Source organism: Notolabrus celidotus, chromosome 10 (genome assembly GCF_009762535.1).
Source record: "Notolabrus celidotus isolate fNotCel1 chromosome 10, fNotCel1.pri, whole genome shotgun sequence".
Classification (NCBI taxonomy): domain Eukaryota; kingdom Metazoa; phylum Chordata; class Actinopteri; order Labriformes; family Labridae; genus Notolabrus; species Notolabrus celidotus.
Window position 1 is genome coordinate 36182962 of NC_048281.1, and position 27507 is coordinate 36210468.

General features: G+C 41.6%; 1 protein-coding gene across 1 annotated transcript in view; it reads right to left on the reverse strand.

Annotated features, from left to right (window-relative positions):
• Positions 1-7751: 7751 nt before the first annotated feature.
• plcl1 (phospholipase C like 1) overlaps positions 7752-27507 on the reverse strand; it is a 33139-nt gene continuing 13383 nt past the window's right edge. The window contains exons 7-11 of the mRNA XM_034693220.1: positions 20370-20731; positions 14212-14413; positions 10855-10930; positions 10409-10518; positions 7752-8940 (exon numbers count right to left, since the gene is read on the reverse strand). Of these exons, the coding sequence (XP_034549111.1) occupies positions 8746-8940; positions 10409-10518; positions 10855-10930; positions 14212-14413; positions 20370-20731 (945 nt within the window). The 3' untranslated portion in view covers positions 7752-8745. The remainder of the gene's footprint in view (positions 8941-10408; positions 10519-10854; positions 10931-14211; positions 14414-20369; positions 20732-27507) is intronic.

Below are 27507 nucleotides of genomic sequence, written 5' to 3' on the forward strand. Positions count from 1 at the left end.
CTACTTTGAGGGGTGTAAACACAGAGAAGTCCACACTTCAGGCATCAGGGTGCAGCATCGGGCTGAAAATGAGATCCTAACCGTGATAAAGCACTGAGAGGGGCCGACCGGAGGAGTCAGAGGAGCGCTGTACAAAGATAAAACCTGCAGAACAATAAGAAAATATTTAAGGAAATAAACTTAATAACTCAAAGTATTTAAACTGGGAAATGTGCAAAAAGTTACAGAAAATAAATCCTTAATATTCATTTATTTTCACATCTGTTTCCTTATACCTTTAAATCTATGATAAAGAAAAATGAATTTGATATCCAAATAAAACAACTACCATTTTCTACAGATTTGTATTCCTTTAGATTAATATATTCATGATATAATAATTTAATTCTTTATTTTTTAGCCCCTATTTTTTTGCATTATTTTCCACATTATTTGTGCTTCCCAAGCTGTCAATCAACTGTTAGTGGGCGGGTCTTCCTGCCTCTGTTTAACATCATTTATATAATAAATAAATCAAATTAAATTAATTAATTGACAACAAGTATTAGGGATGAAACTGTATCGTCAATTTCATGAAAAAAAAATCCAAAATATTAATTTATTTTCACATTTATTTGTCATCTGTTTCCTTATTCCTATAAATCTATGATAAGAATATATTTATTTAAAACGACTGACATTTTCTACAGATGTTTATTCCTTTAAAGACAGAGATAATGAGACTTTTAAACTAAAAACTTACTTATTCAGTCTGGCTTTTATGTAGGGTTTTACAATTTTATTACCTACCTTTTACTATAATATTGATTTAAATGTTGCCTTATTATTTTAGTCATTTTAACTGTTATCTTATTGTATTTTTATGTATTTATTCATTCATTCATTTACTTAATTTTTATTTATCTACTCAGTTTTATTGATATTTTTAGCCTTAGTATATATTTTTCAACTCTTATCCTTTTTAAATCTATTTATTTTAACTAGTTTTTATTCTTAATGTTGATGCTTTAACTTATTTCAATTACACATATTTTATTTTTGGTGTGCATTAGTCTCTATTTTATTTAATGTGCATTAGTCTCTATTTTATTTAATGTGCATTAGTCTCTATTTTATTTAATGTGCATTAGTCTCTATTTTATTTGATGTTATTATTAATTATATTATTATTATTATCTTCCCCTAATATGTCTTGCCATTGTTTAATTTCTGCTTCTTTCTTGTTGTCAGTGACTGTAAAGCACTTTGGGTTGCATTTGATTTGTATGAAAGGTGCTCTATAAATAAAGCTTCATTGATTGATTGATTTAAATTCATATTTTCTCGATACGGTATGTAACGATGCATCTGCAGGGAAAAAGTGAAGCTTTGGGAGAACAGAGAGATAGTTCTGAAACTGTGGATGCTTCAGCATATTTCAAATCTGTTGTTTTTGAAGCCTTTTGGTTTCCTCATGTCAAGACATGAGAAAGGAGAAAGAGAGACGGATCAAATCATCACCCTGAAAAGATTTAAGAAGATGGAAGGACAGGTCAAAAGACTCTGGAGGAGGCGTCACTTCACCTTAACCGGATGAGAGCTCACAAGAATCTAAATGTATTGTTGAATATAGAACCAGAGTCCTGCAGACATGTTCAGTCACACAGCCTTCATGTGTCCCAACAATCAAGAGTAAGTCAGTGTTTGTTGTAGTCCCTCTGAGACTCAGCGTGGGCTCTAGTTGAGATTGAAATATTTGAAATACCAAACAGACTTTTGTTGTGACTACAGATGAAGTCCCTCTTGTGCTCTAAACTAAGAGCTGTCCTTAAAGCAGATTATTTATGGTAACATATTAAATGTGCAGCATCGCAAAAACATGACACTAACTTTGCAGAATAACGTCATGGGATAAATATTTCTGAAGGAAAATCTGCAGCATGTGGGTCAAACTTTGTCCTCCATCATGATTTATATATTCCCACATGGTGCATAAAAACAAGCTGTTTTTAAAAGGTGTCTGTCTGTGCATTGGATCCACTTTAAGCTAGTTTCTTTCTAACCTCTGCCTGGAAGGTATAAAAGCATATTTAATCCAAAAATCTCTAATTCTGTGCTGGAGTTTGAAGTTAATGAGTTAATTTTTGCAGACACACAGTTATTGTCCTCTAAATGTGTCCTCGTCTCCTCTGAAATACCAAGCTTCATTATCCTGAGTTATTACGTTTCATTTATTCATCAGAGAGGCGTCCCCGTCCTCCTCAGCGCTCTGTAAGTACAGTAACGTCTGATGAATTATTCTGAGGAGGAGGTTAAAGTGGAGAAGATCTCCTTACTGAAAGCTGACTCTGGATGCTTTAGAGGAAGCCTCGCCGCCTGCTCTCTCTTTGACCCAGTTTGTGATCACGCATGTAAACCGGAACACAGAAAGGTAATACTGAGGTTTGTTTTACTGCAGCTGCTGCATCATTAATGCAGAGAGATCATCACCGCCGCCGCAGGTAAACCGACCTCTGACAGAGGGCACAGAGTCACGGGAGGGACAACAACATCAGGAGGGACACAAAGATCAGGAGGGACACAAACATCAGGGAGGGACACAAACATCAGGAGGGACACAAACATAAGGGAGGGACACAAACATCAGGGAGGGACACAAACATCAGGAGGGACACAAACATCAGGAGGGACACAAACATCAGGAGGGACACAAACATCAGGGGAGGGACACAAACATCAGGAGGGACACAAACATCAGGAGGGACACAAACATCAGGAGGGACACAAACATCAGGGAGGGACACAGACATAAGGGAGGGACACAAACATCAGGGAGGGACACAAACATCAGGGAGGGACACAAACATCAGGGGAGGGACACAAACATCAGGGGAGGGACACAAGAATCAGGAGGGACACAAACATAAGGGAGGGACACAAACATCAGGGAGGGACACAAACATCAGGGGAGGGACACAAACATCAGGGGAGGGACACAAACATCAGGGAGGGACACAAACATCAGGGGAGGGACACAAGAATCAGGAGGGACACAAACATAAGGGAGGGACACAAACATCAGGGAGGGACACAAACATCAGGGAGGGACACAAACATCAGGAGGGACACAAACATCAGGAGGGACAAAAACATCAGGAGGGACACAAACATCAGGAGGGACACAAACATCAGGAGGGACACAAACATCAGGAGGGACACAAACATCAGGAGGGACACAAACATCAGGGAGGGACACAAACATCAGGAGGGACATAAACATCAGGAGGGACACAAACATCAGGAGGGACACAAACATCAGGGAGGTACACAAACATCAGGAGGGACACAAACATCAGGGAGGGACACAAACATCAGGAAGTCCCGCCCATAACCTCTTGATTGACAGCTGGATCTTTAAAGGTGCAGAAAAAGGGGAAATATTCAGAAAACTTCAAAGAAACAAAAAACTAAATACATGAAATGAAATGATAAAAATGAACCCAATGATTTCTTATTACTTAGATTACTGATTAAATCTGGATTAGGCCTTAAAGACGCTCCAGTGTAGAGGATGCTGGCTGTGTTTTGGGTCCTCCAGAGGGAGGAGGTTCAAACTGTGGTCCTGCATGAAGACTTCTACAGCATTCAGCAACGTGCAGTTTCTGTGCAGATGTGCAGCTCTTTCTAGAACCATCCACCCTGCAGGCTACCTACATTTAGTGTAGCTCAACCTACGTTAGCCTTGATAGTTGTGAGGTATGGACGGACCGCTGCTCCCACTGAATTCACACACCTTGTTGTCCTAACCAGCTCTCCACAAACTTTACTTTCTTTATTGTATTCTCTGTTTTCTTTAAATGCATGATGACGACCTTAGAGGGAGGAAAGTGTTAGAAAGAGGCGCCACAAGACTGATCCACCTCGCTATGTAGAGCATGCCTCGCCTCTTTGAGCGCCATCTGCTGGATAAAAACTGAAACACAATAAAATACCTCTCTCTGCACTTCGTACTGTTAAAGAGAGGTTTTTATTATTTTTAAGGCAGTATTATATATTCTTACATTTTAATATTTTATACTTCAGATTTTTGAGTGTTTTAATCTTTTTTTTATTTTTTATTATTATTTCAAAATTGTTTTATTTCCTTTTATTGTCTTTTATTTTCTTTCTCATTGTAAATCACTTTGTAAACTTGTTTTGAAAAGTGATATATAAATAAAGATTATTATTTTGATTATCATGATTAGAATTTTTTATTATTTCTCTATTTATTCATTTATTTTTATTATTTTATATATATTTATATCTTTATTATGATTGGTCAGGTGTGCAGCTCATGTTTTAAAGGACAGAAAAAAGTATTAAAAAGCTTCTTATATAGATTATTTTAAGGTATATGTTTTTTTAAATAAACACAAAGATAAATGAAAACAGTGGAAATAATCAAAATAATGTAAGTTATAATATTATATTTATTGTTTGTCTTAATATTTTGGAATATATTGTGTAATCTCTTCTTTTCTTTATTCTTTTTTAAATTTACTTATTATTATTTCTTAAATGTGAAAATAAATGAAAACTATTCGAACCATAATTTTTCTAAATATTGAATTTAATGATGCATCTTTTCCTGCATCCTTCTCCTTCCTCCATCTTTGTTTCTGATTGTTTCTCAGGTTTTATTTTGAAGGCGCTCTCTGGACTCTGTCAGCGGACGCCTCGTGTCGTCGAGTGATAATTTGAAATCCTCCAAAGAGCTCCTGAAACTTCTGCTGGTTCAAGAGAAACCATGGCAAACGTTTTGGCAATGAACCGGTCTGCATCATCAGGTCGGGGTGTAGGGCACCGTGGTAACCGTGGTAACGTGACAGACATAAAACACACACACACACACACATCCTGCGAGTCGGGGTGTGTATTAATAGAGCGACGCAGCAGGTGCTGTCAGTCTGTCTGAGGCTCACGGCCAATTATGAAGCTCTGCAGGTGAGCCCAACAAACACACCTGCAGCTGGAGCTGATCCCATATCACTCCTCCTCCTCTTCCTCCTCTTTCTTCATCATCATCCTCAACCTTTGCTCTCCCTTCAGTGTCTACTTCCCTCACACACACACACACACACACACACACACACACACACAGAAATGTTATTAGGTCAGCCTCCTCCTGCGCCTGTGACTCAGCTCCCACCTGCAGCCTCCGGAGGAGCAGCAGGAGCACGAGGACGGAGGAGAGCGAGGAGCGAATGAACGAGTGATAAAAAGAGGAGAGAGTAAATAAAGGAGAGGAACACAGACTCACATACAGCGGGTCATTCAGGGCTTACAGTAGTCCTCTGAGGAGGGGGGGCAGGGGAGTGGACCTCAGTCATCCCCAGGTTCCAGTGTTTCTCATGAACATCCTGTCTGCTGTGAAATGTCACCTGTCGGGCCGCTCAGCAGGGGAGCTGGTACACTGTTTAGCTGTCATCCTGGACTCTCATCGGTCCGCCTCCCGGCCTCCTGGCCTCCCTCAAAGGTCAGAGGGAACATTCAAAGTGTCTCTGCGTCAGGACAACAACTCGCTCTGATCCAGAGTCTGAGGACGCGTATTTATACGTGAGACTCAAACCGAAGCTTTTGAATCACACGAGAGAAAGAATCCAGAATGAAGCTGAACTTAAAGAATATCTTTGTCCTTTATTTTGCCTCAATTTTCCACTTTATTCTTTTATTCTTTGCATTATTTATTCAACTTCCTTCTCCTGATTCTTATTTTCTGACACTCTGTTCTTTGTGCAGAATTTTTGACAAATTTTTCAAATTTCACTTTAAAGCTCCTGTGATGAACGTTCATTTTGGGTTGATTCTGGCGCCCCCTGTGGCCAAAAGTGGTACTTCTCTTTCCTAACTCTCTCCTGTGCATGTTTGACTCATGTTTTCTGACAACTAAATCTCCTCCTGTGTTATTCCAACACTAAAATGCATCACTAATCAGAATTTTCTGGCGTTCTGCAGAAGCTGTTTATCGACTCAACTGACACCTACCCCCTTTTAAACGCTTCAAGTGCTTTAAAACATCACAAATAACTTCTTATAGTAATAATCAGCCTTGTTCCTGATTGGCTGGTTTGCTTTTGCAGGTCATAAAGAGGCATCAGAATTTTTCATCATCAGATAAAAATCCTCACAGGAGCTTTAAGTTCCACTTCATTCTGGAAATGTAAAAATTCCTCCTCCATCCTGATTTCTTCATGTGCACCCAATCTTTCTGCCTTAATATATCATTTTATCAACATCCATCTCGTCAGAATCAACATTAATATTCTTCAGAATTTAAACCTCTGTCTGTCTCACTCTGTTTAAAGGAGCAGTACGTAAGATTCAAGGACCTCTGGGAGCGTTTCAGACGATCTCTCGACTTGAAAACAAGAACGTGAGTACAAAAAGCTGAGTTAGAAAGAGCCAGGTGTTCTCCTGGAAAAACACACAGTTACACTCAAAGGCCTAGAGGAACGCCAACACTGATGACAGGTGAGCACTACTACGATCAGCAGCACCTGCTGGACGCCATGTTTGTAGTTTTTAAGCACATTTTTAAGCATCACTGATCTGAACGGTTTCAGTCAGTGCACATTCTTTACCTCTAACATTATTGCTACAGTGTACTTCACACACTATCTGCTGTCAGTACACACACACTCACACACACACACACACACATACACGTGAAGTGTGTTATGTGATCCACTCATGTACTACAACACACACGCGGTACGACAGCATCAACACACACATCCACAACGTCTCCAATTACTGCATCTCTTCTCAGATCCATCCTCAAGTTTCAACCGAACACGACGGACTGGAGATAACAAGACCCCCTGTGTGTGTGTGTGTGTGTGTGTGTGTGTGTGTGTGTGTGTGTGTGTGTGTGTGTGTATGTGTGTGTGTGTGTTTCTGTACTCTAGTTAAAGTTTAGAAGGCAGACTAATCCTCGTGCACCTGTGAGCAGACGTCGTTGGAGAGGTTTTAAAGTTTTAAAGTAACCAGAAGAAAATGTTCAGAACTCAAGTTTTGCAAAAAGATTGGAGTCTGGGATCAAATGAAGCACCTAATTTAACAAATCTGCAAATATTTAGATAAAGGATGAGACTTAACTCCTTCCTACAGTCCTAGATTTTGCAGAACCTGCAGGTGAGGGGTGACATTTTGGTGTCAGAAGGACCCATCCTGTCTCTTTGGGCTTCAGTAGCATGGATTAGGTTACTACAGTCCATTTAGAAACCAGAAGATGAGAAATAATGTGGCCTGAGTGCAAACCAGGAACCCATTGACTATCCTAGTTTTTCATACGAGCACAGAAAACAATCCGTCCTCTGACGTCTCTGACTCTGTTTCTGCATCTTGCATCTCCAGCAGAGAATAATCCGACTTTTCGCCGCTGGGTTTCAAGATTCTATATGTGAAAACACTCAATTTAAACATCTTATCTCCACTCAGACTCCAAGTTTGTGCAAAACTCTCTCCTAAAGCTCCTGTGAGGACGTATTCGTACACTTTGGCGCCCCCTGTGGACAAAGCTGCACCATCATCTCTTTGCCGACCTTGTCTTGTACATCTTTAAGAAAGGTTTTCTCATGATAAATATAATCCTGTTGTCTTTTACCATCAAAACATCGCTCACTGTGAATGACAGTAAAGCTGTTTCTGCCTGCAGTTCATCGGATGGCCTGAAGCTGATCGGGAGCAGCGTTTGGGAGAAGATTTGAATGATGTTGCAGAAAGAACTTCAGCTGTTTCATGACCGTTTGAAAATTCCTCACAGGAGCCTTAAAGCTGCTATAAGGAGTGTTGACTTTGGCGCCCCCTGTGGCCAAAGACGTGCAGCCTATCATTCAGATCTCACCGTGCTGTCTTATAATGGTTAAAGGTTTCATTCATGGTCAGTATTTTGATGTAGACAATATAAAAATCTTGTTGCAGACGGTCCTGTTTGTTTTTGTGGCTCATAAAGAGCTTCAGTGTTGATTTCAATCAGTTAAAGACTCCTTAATCTGCAGTTTGGAGTTTGCACGTTTCCAAATGTTTGCTCTAAAGAGAAGTTTTATGAATGGGAGATTCTTCTGCAAAATAAAAGTTGAAGATTTTGTGATTTTAAAGAAGTATTAAAAGAATAAAGTCGACCACTTGGATCAGATACCTTCTAAACTTGTCTTTCTTATTGAAAAGGTTTCTCTCCCTCGTTTGCAGCCAGGTGTAAACACACACATGAGCGCACACACACACACACACACACACACACACACACACACAGTCGTCCTGTGGTCTCCGTGCTGCAGAGACGACCCTCTGCTCTGCGTTGATAATGAAATGAAACACCGACAGGGCCGTTAAACACGGTCTCAGCGACGTCCTCGCTGTCACAGATGAATCGATGTTGTCCTCTCTAATGAGCGGGGACCTGCAGAGTGGAGATGTAGAGACGTGTTCTCTGTGTAAAGTAAGCAGGAGGCGTGAGGAGTTCAAGGACCCGTGTGGAGCGTCGTCTCAACATTCATAAGAAGCCTTCCTGCAGGCCGGACCTCCCGTAAGGCTTGAACAGATTTACTGCTGCGGTCCAGACCGGTCCAGACTGGTCCGGACTCGTACTGCATTAAAGGGAAACGCTCCTCCGTCTCCCTCGCTGATCTTCACACCCTCACCTCCTCTCTCCTCACCCTCATCGGTAATCACTCCCTCCGCTCGCCGTTCGTCTTTGGCGGCGCCCTGGACCCGGAGCGGCTGTCAGATGCGTCCGTTTCCGTGCGTGCTGCTCCGGCGGCCCGACATAGGGTGGGAGGTGTAGTGCAGCTCGGCGGTGGAGAAGGTGGAGGAGTTGGAGGAGGAGGAGGTGAGTCCGCAGGCTTCGCACGCCAGAGCCAGCTGCCTCAGAGCGTCCAGAGAATCCATCTTAGCTCCACGAAGGAGGTCGCTCTGACCCTGAGACACAAACAGACACAAGAGGAGTCAACGTAAAGACATGGACCTGAAGGTACTGATGTAAAGCTGCTTTAAGGTTCCTCTGTGTCAACCTGAGAGAAGAGGAACAGGTCTTTATCTTAATGAACTTTTAAATCCTGAAAAAGACAAAACAACTAAACTCAAAGATGAAGGTCTTGAAATGACGGCTGAGTCCTTGATCCCTGTGTGTGCTTCCTGCAGAGTTAGACCCTCCTTCCCAACATGCTGCACGTTCTTTTACATCCTTAATAAATGCTAAAGACATGCAGAGAGAGATAGCTTTCTTCTTTAGCACGTAGCGTTCAATGAGCCATATCTATCATGGGATTGGACTCGAGTTCCAGTAAGTCTTGGGAGAGTTGGACCCTCTGCCTCTGACCTACTAGACAGATATTCAGAAGACTCTTCCTGTCCCTTTAAAGTTACTAACCATAGTCCTTTCTGGAGTCCCTGAGCTCCCTTGTCTCGTAGGTTCCTCTGGATCTCTGCTGTAGATTCCTTTTTTGGGGTCTGTCATTCATCCTTTCTTTTCTTCTTTTAAACTTTCTTTTCTTTCTTGTTTTCTTAACTTTCTCTTTTTTCTTTTTATTCCTTCTTTCTTTCTTTCTTTCATTTCTTTCATTTCTTTCATTCCTCCTTCCTTCTTTCTTTCTTTTATTCATTTTTCCTTTCTTTTATTTCTTCCTTCTTTCTTTCATTCTTTCATTCTTTCTTTCATTCAATATTTTCCTTCTATCTTTCCTGCTTTCTTTCTTTCCTTTTTCCTTTCATTCCTTCCTTTTCTTTCTTTCATTCCTTTTTTCTTTCACTCCTTTTTCTTTCATTCCATCCTCCTTTCTTTCTTTCTGTTTTCCTTTCATTCCTTCGTTTTGTTTCATTCCTACCTCCTTCCTTTTATTCCTGTTTCTTCCTCCTTGATGTCTCCTTCCTCATCCCGTCCTTTCCTTCCCCATTTCTTCTCCTCTTTTTCTTTCTTCTAGTCTCCCTCTCTTCTCTCTTTTCTTAGACCTTTCTTGAGTCCCTGAGCTCCCTTGTCTCGTAGGTTCCTCTGGATCTCTGCTGCTGTGGACGTGGTCCAGACTCCAGCTGCTACAACTACTACTATCCGTCTCCCCACTATCATCTCTCTCTCTCTTCATCTCCCTCTATCCCTCTCTCCAACACGGTCTCAGCAGATGTGTGTCTAACATGAGTCTGGTCCTGCTGGAGGTTTCTGCCTGTTAAAGGAAGTTTGTCCTTGCCACTGTAACTTGCTAAATGCTGCAAGTGCTCTGCTCATGGTGGATTAAGATGAGATCAGACTGAGTCCTGTCTGGAAGATGGGACTGGATCTGATCCTGGTCTTGATGTTGGGTCTTAGTTAATAATAGAACATAGAGTCCGGTCTAGACCGGCTCTGTTTGGATGGAGTCTGAGGAGAACGTTTGTTGGGTTTTATGGTGTGTACCTTGAGCACGGTGATGTTCCAGGTGAAACTCTCCACAGCTTTGTTCTGCTTCCGTCCCTTCAGTCCCTCCTTCTCTCCGAGTCGAGACAGCTCTTCATGAAAGTCCATCCCTGAAGAAACACAGACCGGATCACAGAGGTGTGTGAGCATCAAGACCTTAAACCAGGTAAACTATCAGCTGTCAGGAGGATGTGCTCAGATTGTTTCATAAACTCATAAAGTGTGTTTTTGTCAGAAACTAGATTTACATATTTACAGAAGCAAACAGTCCTGGTGACATTTACATCAGCAGCTGAAGGTCAGGAGGCGTCTGAGGTGGAGTCTAAAAATATTCTCCTCCCTCAGAAGAAGTTTAGTCTCCTCTTTTTGAACAGCTGACGTGCATGTGGTGGATCTTTTGGATGTGGACTTTTTAAATCATGAGCGATCACAACAGTCATTTTTACCTTCTCTCTGCACCTGAGCGAACCTCTCCTGGACGGCGTCTGCGTTCTCGATCAGCTGTTTCTGAGCTGCGATCATCTGCAGGAGACAGAGAGAGAACTGATCATGAAAACACTCAGGTGCAAAACACAGAGATCATGAATCAAGGCTTCAGATACTGCAAATATATTTTCAGTTCAGAGTTCAGAGAGCTCTCGTCCATCTCATGATCCTATGAGGAGACCCTCTAGAGCAGGAACTAGATTCTGACGTTTGGAGAATCTTCAAAATATGACCAAAAACTGAAGTTTAGAAAAGAATGTTAGGATTGTTTATTTAGCTCGAACACAAACTATATCAACCAAGGAATCACATTCAGCAATGCAAGAGTTGTTTAAAGCGCGAGTAGCAAAGACGTTTCAACACGGCTTTAAAATCCTGTGACACTACACCACCAGACCAGTAGAGGGCAGTAAAACAAAGACGAATGCCATTCATCACAGATGGAAAAAACAATGACTGTGAATGGTTTTTGGAAAATTTTGAAAAAAAAAATGAAAAAAAAAATTTGAGAAAAAAAAATTGAAAAAAAAAATTGAAAAAAAATTTGGAAAAAAAATATTGGAATTTTTTTTTTTGAAAATTCTTTTTTTACAAAAAAACATTTTGACAAAAAAAATTGAAAACAAATTTTGACGGAAAGAATTTGACAAAAAAGTTGACCCAGAGCCTGTCGAAAAAATTAAATTTCCTCAAATTTGAAATTGTACTCCAAAAGCAGAAAAACATGAAAAAAAGGGAAAATTTTGCACCTGCTGTTAAAGCATGGAAAAAGCAACAAATGAATCAACACGTGAGAGGAGATAAGCGCGAGTAGCAAAGACGTTTCAACACGGCTTTAAAATCCTTTTGAACTCAAAAAGCCGTGATCGCAGAGATCAGCCGGTGTTTTGGTTTAAACAGCGACCCTGTTAACTGGAGACTCTCAGCCGGATGCATCCCTCATAAACGTCTTTAGACCATCATTAAATATCTGATGAGGATATTTTGAAATCTTAATAAAAACTAAACTAGTTTGCATTCCCAGGAACTCCCTCTGTGTTTCAACAGCTGTGTAAACTCCACAAACACTGACACGTTCAGCTGAAGGTCTCCAGTTTACAGGGTCACTTTTAAAACCGGAACACCGGGAGGAGAGACACATTCACGGTGGGCTGAGAGAAGACTACTGTTACAAGCTGCTAAATCAAGAGAATCACAGCTTCTTCTTTTGAAAAGTACACACAGATACAAAAAAGATAGAACAAATAAAAACTAATGAAAGAAAGAGAAATCAAGAGAATCACAGATGGAAAAAACAATGACTGTCAATGGTTTTGGAAAAAAATTCGAAAAAAAAAAAATTTTTGAAAAAAAAAATTTTTTGAAAAAAAAAATTTTTTGAAAAAAAAAAATTTTTTGAAAAAAAAATTTTTTTGAAAAAAAAAAATTTGAAAAAAAAAATTTTGAAAAAAAAAATTTCGGACATTAAACCGTACAGACTTTGTGTAAAGAAGAAGAAGAAGAAGAAGAAGAAGAAGAAGAAGAAGAAGAAGAAGAAGAAGAAGGAGGAGGAGGAGGGAGGACGAGGACAGACAACTTCAGGGCTTCAGAAAAGATGCAGAGAGAAGAAGAAGAAGGACGAGTGTGTGACGGTGACTCAGTCTGAAGAGGTGTGTGTTTGTGTCTGCCATGTATTACTGAAGATCACACCGACTGTGGCGACATGACACTGACCCGCTGAGCTCACATTTCCTGCATCCACACTCAAACATCATCATCCTCAGAGACACACACTCTGCACTGAAGTGTGTGTGGGAGTGAGACCTGAGCACCTGAACAGGTGGGAGAGATTTGTCCTGAGAGGGAGAAGGAGAAGGAGGAGGACACAGCTGGTCGTCAGAGTGTGTGTGAGGAGGAGTGAGGATGACTGATTCATGTCACTTCAGAGTGTCTCCTGCATATTTGATATCAGAGGATTTGCATGTGTGCACACTCAGTCATACAGTGTTGGGTTTGCACAACATCCAGCTGCAGGAGCTTCCTCAGGAAATCAGCTTAGACCGAGCTGCAGAGGCTGAAAAGAGCGTGACACCTTTAACCCACAGAAGAAGCTTTAAAGGGACAGTAAGGAGTTTTAACTGAGGCTGAGATCACTCTAACATGCAGGCCTGCTCATCATACCTAAAGTCTCTTAAAGTAGTATGGGAGGTAGAGCCTTCAGCTATCAGGCCCCTCTCCTTTGGAATCATCTACCAGTCAGGGTCCGGGAGGCAGACACCCTCTCTACTTTTAAGAGTAGGCTTCAAATTTTCCTTTTTGATGAAGCTTATAGTTAGAGCTGGATCAGGCTTGGACCAGGTCTTAGTTATGCTGCTATAGGCTTAGACTGACACACTGGGATCCTGTCTTTCCCTCTCTCTCCTCTCTCTGCCTGTCTCTCACTTTAACTCTTCCTGTCCCATTAAAGTTACTAACCATAGACCTTTCTGGAGTCCCTGAGCTCCCTTGTCTCGTAGGTTCCTCTGGATCTCTGCTGGAGATTCCTTTTTTGGGGTCTGTTATTCATCCTTTCTTTCTTTCTTTCTTTCTTTCCTTCTTTCTTTCTTTCTTTTCTTTCTTGTTTTCTTAACTTTCTCTTTTTTCTTTTTATTCCTTCTTTCTTTTTTTCCCTTTCTTTCATTCCTTTTTCCTCTCATTCATTTCTTTCTTTCATTCCTTCTTTCTTTCTTTCTTTCTTTCATTTTTTCTTTTTTCTATTTCTTCCTTTCTCTCTTTGTTCTTTCCATGTTTCTTCATCCTTTATGTCTCCTTTCCTCATCCCGTCCTTTCCTTCTATCCTTTCCTTCACCATTTCTTCTCCTCTTTTTCTTTCTTCTGGTCTCCCTCTCTTCTCTCTTTTCTTAGACCTTTCTGGAGTCCCTGAGCTCCCTTGTCTCGTAGGTTCCTCTGGATCTCTGCTGCTGTGGACGTGGTCCAGACTCCAGCTGCTACAACTACTACTATCCGTGTCAAAACCTGAAGCCGCTAACATTTGAGTTAGTCTCTAATGCAACGGTACATACGAGTTGATTCCCATCATGCAGATGGAATCACTGGTGCACAAACATGTTGTTGAATCAAACTGAATTCCCAGCAGACAGGTGATAAACTACAGATCAGAATCCTGCAGGGTCGGTTGGCTCAGTGAGGATGGCTGAATGTGCAAAGAGAGCTAAAGTCCTGCAAAAACTAAAGATAAGATGGAAAAGGATTCCTTGCATGGAAGACAACAACCTCTATGGCCTTTCTTGAAACACGTTATAAATCAGGCCCACCTACTCCTCCTTCCTCTTACTGACCGTGTCGTACGCTGAGAGCAGTTTTCGTGTCGCCTCCGAGAGGTTCACCAGAGCCTCCAGACACGGGTACCCCTCCTTCAGAACCATGGTGGCCCCCATCGTCCCCTCAGGGCTCTGCAGCCTCGTGGCCAGACTCTGGATGCACTGCTTCAGTTTGGCCACCGTGGGGAGCCCACACTGCTCTTTGAAGCTGGCCGTCGTGCTCTGAGGAAGGATGTGAATGAAAACACAGAGAGAGAGAGAGAGAGAGAGAGAGAGAGAGAGAGAGAGAGAGAGAGAGAGAAAGAGAGAGAGAGGAGGAAATATTAGATCAGATGAGCGGGGTCGGCTGTAAAATTAAGCTGGAATAGAGGTCAGAAAGGTTTATAAAGGCACACACACTTTCACACACACACATCCTGTCCTTCCCTTTCTTGTGAATCGATCACAGAGTCGGTCTTTGAATCTTAAAATCAGGTGAAATCAGATCGAGCGTTCAGCATGTGAGGAATAAAACCCGACAGCGTGAATGTGAAACAGGAAAATGACGGCGTATAGAAAGTTGTTCTTGGGCTGCAGGTGTGTGAGGACGCAAAAGTGGGTCGTTAGCGCTTCTAACGAGGGCGAGGGAGTAATCGCTTTGTGCCGATTCGGTCACTTCATAATAAAGTGTGTGTTAGTGTGTGCACGCAAACACACACAGGAAACCTCTGCTGAGCAAGTGAACACAATTTACCACCTGGCAGAGCTCCAACTGGACCAGAGATTATCACGACTCACATGCATGGAAGCGTGTGTGTGTACCAGTGTGTGTGTATCAGTGTGTGTATCAGTGTGTGTGTGTGAGAGAGAGAGAGAGTGTGTGAGCGATGGACGGACACCAACAGAGCCGTGATGCATGATAAGTGACAGCAGCAGATGAGGCCACAGCTGGACGGACAGCAGACAGGAAGGACAATGAAACTGAAGCAGGCAGATTAAAAGCTGTTTGTGAAAGTGTGTGTTTCTGTGTGTGTTTCTCTGTGTGTGTGTGTGTGTGTGTGTGTGTGTGTGTGTGTGTGTGTGTGTGTGTGTGTGTGTGAGCCTGACATGGAGAGGATTGATCACCTGACAGTGATATAGATATGCTTCATGATGGAGGAGGCTGTGAGATGTTTCAGATGAGTGATCAGGAGGGACATTGAGTCTTTAGACTGAATTCAAAGATCAGATTTAATTTCAGTGATTTTTCATCCAGAGATTGAAACTTCTCTGACTCACAGTGAAGATGTTGAATATCAGATTATAAACCCTGAGTCATTTTAAACTTGAGGATTTCATTGAGTATATATTCTCAATTTCGTCTGTTTGTTTTTATTTATGAATTAAGAGAATATTTATACACATGTTGAGCCGCAGGAGACAACGACTAACAATATTCACTCCATCCAATCATCCATCTATCTATCCATCATTCCATTCATCCAAATATGAATCCATCCACCTTTCAAACCATCTATCTAACCAACCATCCATCAATTGATCCATTAATCCATTTATCGGACTATTCATCTGTCCACAATCCATCCTTCCATCTCTCTCTCCATCCATCAAACAATTAATCCATCCCACCTTTCATGAATCGATCCTATAATTAATCTATCATCTATATCTCCATCCATCCATCCATCTATCCATCCTTCCATCCATCCATCCATCCATCAAACAATTAATCCATCCCACCTTTCATGAATCCATCCTATAATTAATCAATCCATCTATATCTCCATCCATCCATCTATATCTCCATCCATCCATCCATCTATCCATCCTTCCATCCATCCATCTATCCATCAATCCATCCATCCATCCATCCATCCATCCAGCCATCCATCCAACAATTCATCCATCCATCCATCCATCCATCCATCCATCAATTCATCCATCCATCCATCCATCCATCCATCCATCCATCCATCCATCCAGCCATCCATCCAACAATTCATCCATCCATCCATCCATCCATCCATCCATCCATCCATCCATCCATCCAGCCATCCATCCAACAATTCATCCATCCATCCATCCAGCCATCCATCCAACAATTCATCCATCCATCCATCCATCCAGCCATCCATCCAACAATTCATCCATCCATCCATCCATCCATCCATCCATCGATCCATCCATCCAGCCATCCATCCAACAATTCATCCATCCATCCATCCATCCATCCATCCAGCCATCCATCTAACAATTCATCCATCCATCATCCATCCATCAATTCATCCATCCATCCATCCATCCATCAATTCATCCATCCATCCATCCATCCATCCATCCATTCATCCATCCATCCATCCATCCATCCATCCATCCAGCCATCCATCCAACAATTCATCCATCCATCCATCCATCCATCCATCCATCCATCCATCCATCCATCCATCCAGCCATCCATCCAACAATTCATCCATCCATCCATCCATCCATCCATCCATCCATCCATCCATCCATCCATCCATCCACCCATCCATCAAACTATCACTTCTCCCAACAATCAATCTATCATACAATCCATGCATCAATCCCTCCATCCAACCTTCCACCTATCTCTCCATCCATCCATCCATCCATCACACCTTTCATTAATCTATCCATCCATCCATCCATCCATCCATCCATCCATCTATCCATCCATCCATCTATCCATCCATCCATCCATCCATCCATCCATCTATCCATCCATCCATCCATCCATCCATCTATCCATCCATCCATCCATCAAACCATCACTTCTTCCAACAATCCATCCGTCCATCAATCCCTCCATCCAACCTTCCACCTATCTCACCATCCATCCAACAATGAATCCATCAATCAATCTTTATTAGTATCGCCCCAAATCACAACAAACGTCATCTCAAGACGCTTTTCCAAACAGAGCAGGTCTAGACCACTCTATGTTAAATTATGAACAGAGACCCAACACCAAGACCGGATCAGACTCAGTCTGACCCCACCTTCATCCACCATGAGCATTACACCTCACAGTATTTAGCTAGTTACAGCAGAGAGGACAAACTTCCTTTAACAGGCAGAAACCTCCAGCAGGACCAGACTCATGTTAGACACACATCTGCTGAGACCGTGTTGGAGAGAGGGATAGTGTCCGAACTCTCCTGTCTCTCTGAGGTATTCTCCTTTCTAACAGCAGAAATAAAGCAGAGAGGATTCTTGGCACGCCGCCCCCTCTTATATTGTTTGTATTCAGTGATAAGCTGGTGGGTGCTGCGCCACCAGGTTCTATTTTAGCTGGTATTTATAGACGCTTTATAATCCTCCTCCACTCTTCTTCCTGACTCTTCTTTTGTCACCTCCTCCTCCTCCTCCTCCTCTCTCCTCCTCCTCCTCTCCTCTTTCTTATTTGCTCTACAGAGAAGTCTCAGGTTGAGTCTTGATTTCAGCAGCGTCATGAAAGCTCCTCTGGTTCACCCACATAACTACACGTCTCATCAACAGAGCCGGTCCTCTGTAAGCGGAGAGGCAGACCTGGAAATAGAGACGAGACTAGAAACAGAGGATCTGTCACATGACTTCAGGAGAACCACCTGCAGGATTATTTAAGTTCTCAGCTCTATCGGTCCCTACACATTTTAACTTTAATAACTTTACACAACACACAAACTTTAACTTCATAAAGAGTGACGCCGTGTGAGAGTGGGCACTTAACATCCATTCAGTGGCTGCACAGAGGACGGAGCATCACTCAGGAATATTATAAATGTTTAAATCCTTTTTATCATTTGCAGATTTATTATATTTAATCTGTTTTATTTTATTTTGCAACCTTTTATTATTATATTATTTGTCCTTGTTGGTCAGTGGCTTATTTTAGTTTTTAACATTTTGTTATTTCTTGTGCCTTTTGTAATTTCATTTTTGTGTTTAATCTTGCTTCTGCTTTTATATATTCCTCTATTTCATTGCTTCATTTTTTAATTTCTCCCTTTCACCTTTTTTCTTGTTTTTCATTTATTTTTTTGTGTTTAATACATTTCACTATTTTTTTTCCTCTTCTGTCTTTACTCTGAATTTTTAAAGTTTTTTTTTTTCTTTAACTTTAAAAAAATAATATTTCATTGATTTCTTTGACATTATGTTTTTGATTATGATTTCTGTTTCTTTCTTTAGTCTGCATTTATTTTACTTTTATTGATTTTTTCATTATTTTCCTTTACTCATTATTTGTGTTTTCTTTGTTTATCTTTTTTTGCTTAATTTATTTGACTTATTATTTTGTTTAATTATCTATTCTATGTTTTTTGTTTTAACTTTTATTTGTTTCCTCATTTTTTTATGAATTTCTTATACTTTTTATTTTTGTTCATATTTTATTTTTTCTGTTCTTGATTAATTTGACTGTTTTTCTGTTTGTGTCTCTATTTTGAGTTCTGCTCCATTTTTTCTACATTTTTATTTGTTCTTGATATTTTTCATATTTATTTAATTTACTATTTTTTTCTTTATGTTTTTTTTTGATTGATTTTTTTTGTTGTTTTGTTTCTTCATCTTTTTATTGATTTGTTGATTCATTCTCTATTCATCATGAATTTTATTTAGCTCCAGATTTATGTTGAGTTGATGAACTTATCTTGGAGTGTTTCTGTGCTGAGGGACTTTAGAGTCAGTGAGGTTTTATTCTGATATCTTTACTTTCATTTCAGAGTTTAGAAACTTATTGGAGCATGTTCTACCTCGACTGTTATTAAAGGCTATAAAAAACATAATTTCCCATATCAGAAAATTAATTTGATGAATCTAATGATTTCCATATAGTTCTGAATTACATTTTAAAAAAGATCTCTGGACTCTTTCTATGAGCAGGTTCAGACGTCTCTCTTTGTGACGCTCTTTAAGAGACAACATGAATCCATCATGATGGCGGAGAGGAAAACCTGAACATTTCCTTGCAGTTTAATAAAGTTTGTCCTCTTTGTTTAATCTGCTGTTTTCACATGCCACATCTTTTATTGATATATTTTGTAACTGTGATTTTGCGTCCATGTCCCTCAGAAAGCTCAAACCGATCCTACATAAGTGAAGTAATCAGAGCAGAGCAGACAGCAGCATGTTTCATTCCGTCTTTGAGCTGGGCCGGCTGAATATTTGGTTTCCTGTCTCTGTGTTTGGAACAGTTATCCACACACAGCAGATATCTTTGAGCCCAGGTTTGATTGGACATCATCTCTGCCTCCTCTCGGATCAACAAAGGTAAATAAAATTGTGTTTGTGCCGCTCAAAGCATTACACATTTAAAACTCTTTAAATATCTCCCTCCAGGAAAAATGTCCTGTTACTCTGAATAATCCAAAATCCCTCCTGAACATTTTTCATTTAGCTTCCAGAGCGAGCGTCAGAGCTGCAGCCAGGCAGGGAGAGAGGAACGGTTACCAGGTGAGCTGCAGGAACTCTGCACTCTGTGAATCCCAGCTTCACAAAGAAAAGGTATTTTTAGGATTTAGGAATCAAAAGAAAGTCACAGAGAGATGTGTGGAATTACAGGATCTCCGTTAGAAACCCTTAAAGAGGCCTGCAGACTGATGTCCCCACAATCAGAGCTGCTCCCGCGGGGGGCATGCTGGTCCTCTGATGACTCAGGAGGGAATTAAAGGACTGAACGTATCTTGTGAGGTTTTACTGTGCAGATAGAAAACAAAGAAATGTTCACCTTGACTGTGTGGCCAGTTTACAGAGAGAGAAGGATGAGCAGTAAGAGAAGAGGAATAAACAGACGGGTGCTGGACGTGTGAGCTCCCAGTCTAACTGAACACCTGAACCTGAACTCTCACAGTCCCTCAAGTTGTTTCATCAAACCCCTTTGTTGTGGAGTTTCTTGGGGACTGTTTAGCTACTTGGATAGCTAGCTTAGCAGCTAGTGAGACCTTCACAGACATTTTTAACTCTGTGCATTATCCTTTGATTTGTCAGGAAAACTCAAGCAGCAACTCCCATCTTGAGTAACAAAGCAGAGTGCTGAAAATTGCAGTTCCTCAAGTATCCACTAGAGGCAGGCTGCACCAGACGCCACATACACACCCGTTCAAAAAAGCCTGAAATCCTTCATAACTTCAAGTCTGTTACTCTCTCTTTAAGCTCCTCTCTTTAGGCTTATATTAAACCCCCGTCCCCCCTCTCACCTGCGCCTCCTCCCTAGGTCCGTGGCCTCCTTCAGCAGAGACCCTGCAGGTTTGAAGGTCTCGTCCACCACCTTGATGCCGGTGTGTCTCAGCGTGACGTACTCCCTCCCTCTCCTGCCCACCCTCCTCACGGACAGGCCTCTCCGGTGAGCCTTCCCGCCGCCTCTCCGGTTCGTGACGGCCACGTGGACGAACAGGCTGGTGTGGGGTAAGGGGTCTCCCGCCATGCCCAGCAGGGGCACGTTGCGGTATCCGGGCTGAAGGCACTCGAAAGCCACGCTGTACTGGCCGATGAAATCGTCCCCGATGTAGTCGTCGTCTAGGACCACGAAGCGCAGCAGAGCGAGCTCCGGCATGTTGACCTGCAGAGAGGAGACAGAGAAGAAGAAGAGTGAGCTTCAGTTCAACACGACGACAGGAGGTTACCTCAGCTGCTCCTGAAGGACGTCTTTCTTTACTGAGTGTGATTCTGATCCTGTTTACCTCTTTTTTTTCTTAACTCTACACCTGAAAGCTCTTAGCATGCAGAATACTTTCTTTATGAACACGTTTCTTTCTAATTCTAATAAACCATCAATATTCAAGAAGTGATTGCACGGCATTAGCGCCTGTTAAATGTGCAAATTAGTGTCTCTGTGCACCAGTTTTATTTGCATACATTTAAATGAGCCTTTTTGCATTTATTTGGAGTAAAACAGGATTCTTTTTATGCGAATCCACCTCATTCAAAATAATACCTGATGCACAAATACTGGCGCTAACAGTCCTGCACATGTAGAGTGAAATATTTACAGTCTGCTATTTATAAAAGTCGTTACACTCCAAGTTTTATGATATCAAAACATCAATTCACCCTCGAGTGACCTAAAAATAAGATACCTGCACATAAAGTCTGTTAATATCACTCTGACATTACTGTTAGCATCATAACTAGGTTAAAGGAGAGGAAACCAAAGAAGTTAGTAAAATAATAAAAGAAAAAATTAGAAGCAAAATATTAAAATACTAAATAATAAAATAATACCTTACAAATAAAATGAAATCAATATAGTAAAATGAATAAAATAAATAAGGATAGAAGGTAAAATTCAAGTTAATTACTAAATGTTTGTTATTATTACTATAATAATAATAATAATAATAATAATAATAATAATAATAATATTAATGATCATAATAATATTAATGATCATAATAAAACAATAGAATTAATTCAGTAAAATGAATAAAATAATAAGGATAGAAGGCAAAATTAAAAATATGTCAAAGTTAAAAAGATCAGATAAATACAAGGAATACATTGATAACTGAATAAAATTATAAATGTTTTTGAAACAACAACAACAACAATAATAATGTTTTTTTACTAGCTCATTCCAGGAAGTAAGCTGGTTATAATTTGTGTCTCATCTGTCATGAACTGACTTCCTTCTCCATCCAGCTCATCATGCATGTGATTATTATTTTGCGCCTTCAGGATGAGAGCACACAGCTCAGCTCTGCGCTGCACAGAGTGGAGATGCTAAAAGCACAATCAGGAGCTAACCTGCACAGAGCTGCAGAACTCTTGCATGCTTTGTGGATTAGTCCTCAACACAGCTGGGTGCGATCCATTCCTAGTGATCCTCTCTCCCTCAGAGCTTCAACAAACCTCATTTATCTGATTATCCAGCTTTTAGAAGTCTAATGATGTCACACCTGAGGAGGCGCTCTGATGGCGTTTAAACCGATCTGCACGTTATTCATCTGATCTGAACACGAAGCGCTGCAGTCAGCGCCTCCTCATCGAGGAGGAGGAGGAGATGCACTTCATTAAACGTTCACATCAGCTGAGGAGGATCAATTAGAGACTCAGAGGGTCTTCAAGATGTTTGGGTGCAGCTTTAATGTTTATAACACGGCACGATTAAAGGACACGCTAAAACACTACACTGATAGAAACACCTTCTCTTTAATGAGGGGACACACACACACACACACACACACACACACACACACAGAGGGAAGTGGGAGGACAGAGTGTGTGTGTGTGCATATATTCATTCAGTGTAAACACTTCTCACAGTAAACAATGATCGACTAAAGCTTCATCTACTCCACACAAAGACTCTTTAACTCACACATGTTTTACAGCAGGAGACAGTTTCAATCTATCGCTTCCTACAGAAGATAAACAAACCCAGGGACAGGGTGTGTGTACATGTGTGTGTGTGTGTGTGTGTACGTGTGTGTGTGTGTGCATGAACCCACAAATAAAAGCATGTGCAGTCTTCAGGCTGAAGAGGAAATAAAGTGAAGCAGAACATGTGAGATGAATATTGAGATTACAGTTTGCATGAGTCGGTCCAACCTGTTTTATATAAAACTTGTTAGCATAAAACAAAGGAGCGCTTTGTTAGCATAAACTCTCCGGTGATTTCTGGACTCAGACTCGAGAGCAGAGAAACATAAATGAAATCAATCAAATCATCTTTAATCAATGTTTTTAACAACGTGTTTGCATCTTAAGTTAGTAGCTGGGTCATAAGAGGGATTCAGTTTCTTCATATCTGCATTTTCTGTGTGAAGGAACAGGTTTTTATTCCATCATCTAACAACAAAGAGGTCAAACTGAGGGCTGCATAGAACTCTCCTCCTCCATTGTGCCTCTCTTTCTCTGCATCTCTCTGTCGTCTCTGCAGCAGGGCCGGCCGGCCTTGTCAACCTGTAAAGGTGGATCTGGTCCTGACATGCAAACTTCAAAGGATCTGCTCCTGAATTGGGACACAGCCGGGGGGGGAGCGGGGCGCCTCACACTGAGACTGAAATACAATTTCACAAGAGGGGAAATAAAATCTCACAGACAGAGATAAAACACCGGACCCCCGTCATGCCACACACCGAGAGAACTTCATCCACTTAAACCATTTCTCTTACTGAAGATGTTTCTGCAGAGAGGAGAGGAAGAGGAGGAAGAGGAGGAGGAGGAGGAGGAGGAAGAGGAAGAGGAGGAGGAGGAGGAAGAGGAGGAGGAGGAGGAGGAGGAGGAGGAGGAGGAGGAGGAGGAGGAGGAGGAGGAGGAAGAGGAGGAGGAGGAAGAGGAGGAGGAGGAGGAGGAGGAGGAAAGAGGAGGAGGAGGAGGAGGAAGAGGAGGAGGAGGAGGAAGAGGAGGAGGAGGAGGAGGAGGAAGAGGAGGAGGAGGAGGAGGAGGAGGAGGAGGAGGAGGAAGAGGAGGAGGAGGAAGAGGAGGAGGAGGAGGAGGAGGGAGGAGGAGGAGGAGGAGGAGGAGGAGGAGGAGGAGGAAGAGGAGGAGGAGGAAGAGGAGGAGGAGGAGGAGGAGGAGGAGGAAGAGGAGGAGGAGGAAGAGGAGGAGGAGGAGGAGGAGGAGGAAGAGGAGGAGGAGGAGGCGGAAGAGGAGGAGGAGGAGGAGGAGGAGAGGGGAGGAGGAGGAGGAAGAGGAGGAAGAGGAGGAAGAGGAGGAGGAGGAGGAGGAGGAGGAGGAAGAGGAGGAAGAGGAGGAGGAGGAGGAGGAGGAGGAAGAGGAGGAGGAGGAGGAAGAGGAGGAGGAGGAGGAAGAGGAGGAGGAGGAGGAGGAGGAGGAGGGAGACTCTGGTGATGGACGAAGAGCAGAGGACACGTCACTGTGACTGTAGAGGACCAGGCTGCTCCCTCAGGCCTCGCTGCTCCATTAGAAAGAGAATACCTCCAATTTCTGAGTGTGTGTGTGTGTGTGTGTGTGTGTGTGTGTGTGTGTGTGTGTGGGTGTGTGTGTGAGAGAGAGAGATAGTGTGTGTGTCTCTGCTCCTATAAGCTGTGAGTGAAGGCTGAGCGGTGGAAAAGCAAAGTTTCATGCATGGGCAAGCCAGACAGACAGCTCCAGCAGCAGACTGTGTGTGTGTGTGTGTGTGTGTGTGTTGTGTGTGTGTGTGTGTTGTGTGTGTTGTGCGTGTGTGTGTGTGTTGTGTGTGTTGTGTGTGTGTGTATAGAATGATGACTCCAATCCTATCTCTTTTTTTTCAGTCCCCGTAGCTGAGCCGCTCTGTGACGTTCATTTAATCGTTTTTTAAATCGAACACGAGGACGAGGACACGATCTGTGACTGAATCTCTGCCTTTAAATACTCCGTGCATCATGACTAACGCTACATTACAAGCTTTACAGGAATATAGAATGTGTGTTTTCAGCTTCCATACAGTCACAAATACAAATATGTATCTGTAAACTATTACTGATTTCATTCTTCAGATGTGTCCAGTTGGAAAAAAATGCTCTTTTTAAATGTGACAAGGGTCGTTTTGTGAGCTTATAGCGCCTATTACCCCTCCAGAACTCTACGCTCCCAACATGCAGGCCTGCTCCTCGTACCTAAAGTCTCTAAAGTAGTATGGGAGGTAGAGCCTTCAGTTATCAGGCCCCTCTTCCTTTGGAATCATCTACCAGTCAGGGTCCGAGGAGGCAGACACCCTCTCTACTTTTAAGAGTAGGCTTCAAACTTTCCTTTTTGATAAAGCTTATAGTTAGAGCTGGATCAGGCTTGGACCAGGTCTTAGTTATGCTGCTATAGGCTTAGACTGACACACTGGGATCCTGTCTTTCCCTCTCTCTCCTCTCTGCTGTCTCTCACTTTAACTCTTCCTGTCCCATTAAAGTTACTAACCATAGACCTTTCTGGAGTCCCTGAGCTCCCTGTCTCGTAGGTTCCTCTGGATCTCTGCTGTAGATCCTTTTTTGGGGTCTGTTATTCATCTTCTTTCCTTTATTTCTTTCTTTCTTTCTTTCTTTCTTTCTTTCTTTCTTTCTTTTTCTTCTTTCTTTCTTTCTTTTCTTTCTTTCTTTCTTTCTTTCTTTTTCATTCTTTCTTTCTTTCATTCTTCTTCTTTTTCTATTCTTTCTTTTATTTTTTTTTTTATTTCTTTCTTTCTTTTTTCTTTCTTTCTTTCTTCTTTTCTTTCTTTCTTTCTTCTTTCTTTCTTTCTTTCTTTCTTTTCATTCTTTCTTTCTTTCCTTCATTCATTCTTTTTCTTTCTTTCCTTCCTTCTTTCTTTCCTTCATTCTTTCTTTCTTCTTTCTTTCTTCTTTCCTTCTTCATTCTTTCTTTCTTTCTTTCTTTCTTTCTTTCTTTCTTTTTCCTTTGTTCTTTCTTTCTTCTTTCCTTCTTTCTTTTTTTTTTCTTCCTTCTTTCTTTCTTTCTTTCTTTCTTTCTTTCCTTCCTTCCTTCCTTCCTTTCTTTCTTTCATTCTTTTTCTTTACTTCTTTCTTTCTTTCTTTCCTTCTTTCTTTTTTTTTTATTCCTTCCTTCCTTCCTTCCTTTCTTTCTTTCTTTCTTTCTTTATTTCTTTCATTCTTTCTTTCTTACTTCTTTCTTTCTCTTTCCTCTTCTTTTTTCCTTTTATTCTCCTTCCTTCCTTCTTTCTTCTTTCTTTCTTTCTTTTCTTTCATCCTTCCTTCTGTCTTCCTTCCTTCCTTCCTTCCTTCCTTCTTTCATTCATTTTTCCTTTCTTTCTTTCCTTCCTTCCTTCCTTCCTTCTTCCTTTCTTTCATTCATTTTCCTTTCTTTCTTTCCTTCCTTCCTTCTTCTTCCTCCTACTTCCTTCTTCCTTCCTTCCTTCCTTCCTTCCTTCCTTCCTTCCTTCCTTCCTTCCTTCCTTCCTTCCTTCCTTCCTTCCTTCCTTCCTTTCTTTCTTTCTTTCTTTCTTTCTTTCATTCCTTTCTGCTTTCTTTCCTTCCTTCTTTCTTTCTTTCTTTCTTTATTTCCTTCTTTCTTTCTTTCTTTTCTTTCTTTCTTTCTTTTATTTCTTTCTTTCTTTCTTTCTTTCGTTCTTTCCTTCCTTCTTTCCTTCCTTCCTTCCTTCCTTCCTTCTTTCATTCCTTCCTTCCTTCCTTCTTTCTTTCTTTCTTTCTTTCTTTCTTTCTTTCTTTCTTTCATTCTTTCAATGTTTCTTCCTCCTTTATGTCTCCTTTCCTCATCCCGTCCTTTCCTTCTATACTTTCCTTCACCATTTATTCTCCTCTTTTTCTTTCTTCTGGTCTCCCTCTCTTCTCTCTTCTCTTAGACCTTTCTGGAGTCCCTGAGCTCCCTTGTCTCGTAGGTTCCTCTGGATCTCTGCTGCTGTGGACGTGGTCCAGACTCCAGCTGCTACAACTACTACTATCCGTCTCCCCACTATCATCTCTCTCTCTCTTCATCTCCCTCTATCCCTCTCTCCAACACGGTCTCAGCAGATGTGTGTCTAACATGAGTCTGGTCCTGCTGGAGGTTTCTGCCTGTTAAAGGAAGTTTGTCCTTGCCACTGTAACTTGCTAAATGCTGCAAAGTGCTCTGCTCACGTTTATGTAATATAAGATCTCCTGTCACGCCCGTGTTACACAAACTTAATATGTGTGTGTGTGTGTGTGTGTGTGTGTGTGTGTGTGTGTGTGTGTGTGTGTGTGTGTGTGTGTGTGTGATCTCTGCTCTGAGTCTGAGCCCGGAGGATGGATGATGAAGACATTTGAAACATGCTCCAACAGGCTGACGTCCGCTCCGTCTGTGTGTGTTTCCATGAGTGTGCGTCTCCGGGTCTTTTGTCACAAACAGCAGAGACGATGAGACGCACGCGGCCCGGGCTTCAGCCGGGCAGACTCTGGGCCTTTTTATTAATCTTGTACGCCGCGTTAAATCCCTCTGAATGTTGTAATCTGATGTTGTAATCCATCCTAAACGCCACATCACTGCAGGTGAAGCTGGGCTTCTGATGGCCGACCGACAGGACGAGTGTTTCCAGGAACCAAACGTTCAACAGTCACGTCAAGTGGATTCATATCACACGTTTAAAACAACCAGTGTCAACCAAAGTACAAGAAGACAACAATAAACAACATATTTATATAGAACAGTAAAGTCTGTCGGGTTGTTAATGTTCTTATCTGGAGGAGAAGTATGAAGGTTCATATGTTGCAAAATGTACAAGCTTGTAGTCTCGGTTAGGGATTCACCGATCTGATCCTGGACTCTGACTCAAAAAGCTAGATCTGATATCGGTGACAAAGGGCCGATATATAGTGCCGATCCATATGGCAGATCTATTCATCTCAGTTCTATGCTTTTCTGTGTTTACAACAGCCATGTGCGTCTCCTATGTCATCAGTGCCAGCCGGTCTGTGCATGTTTGCCTGGTGG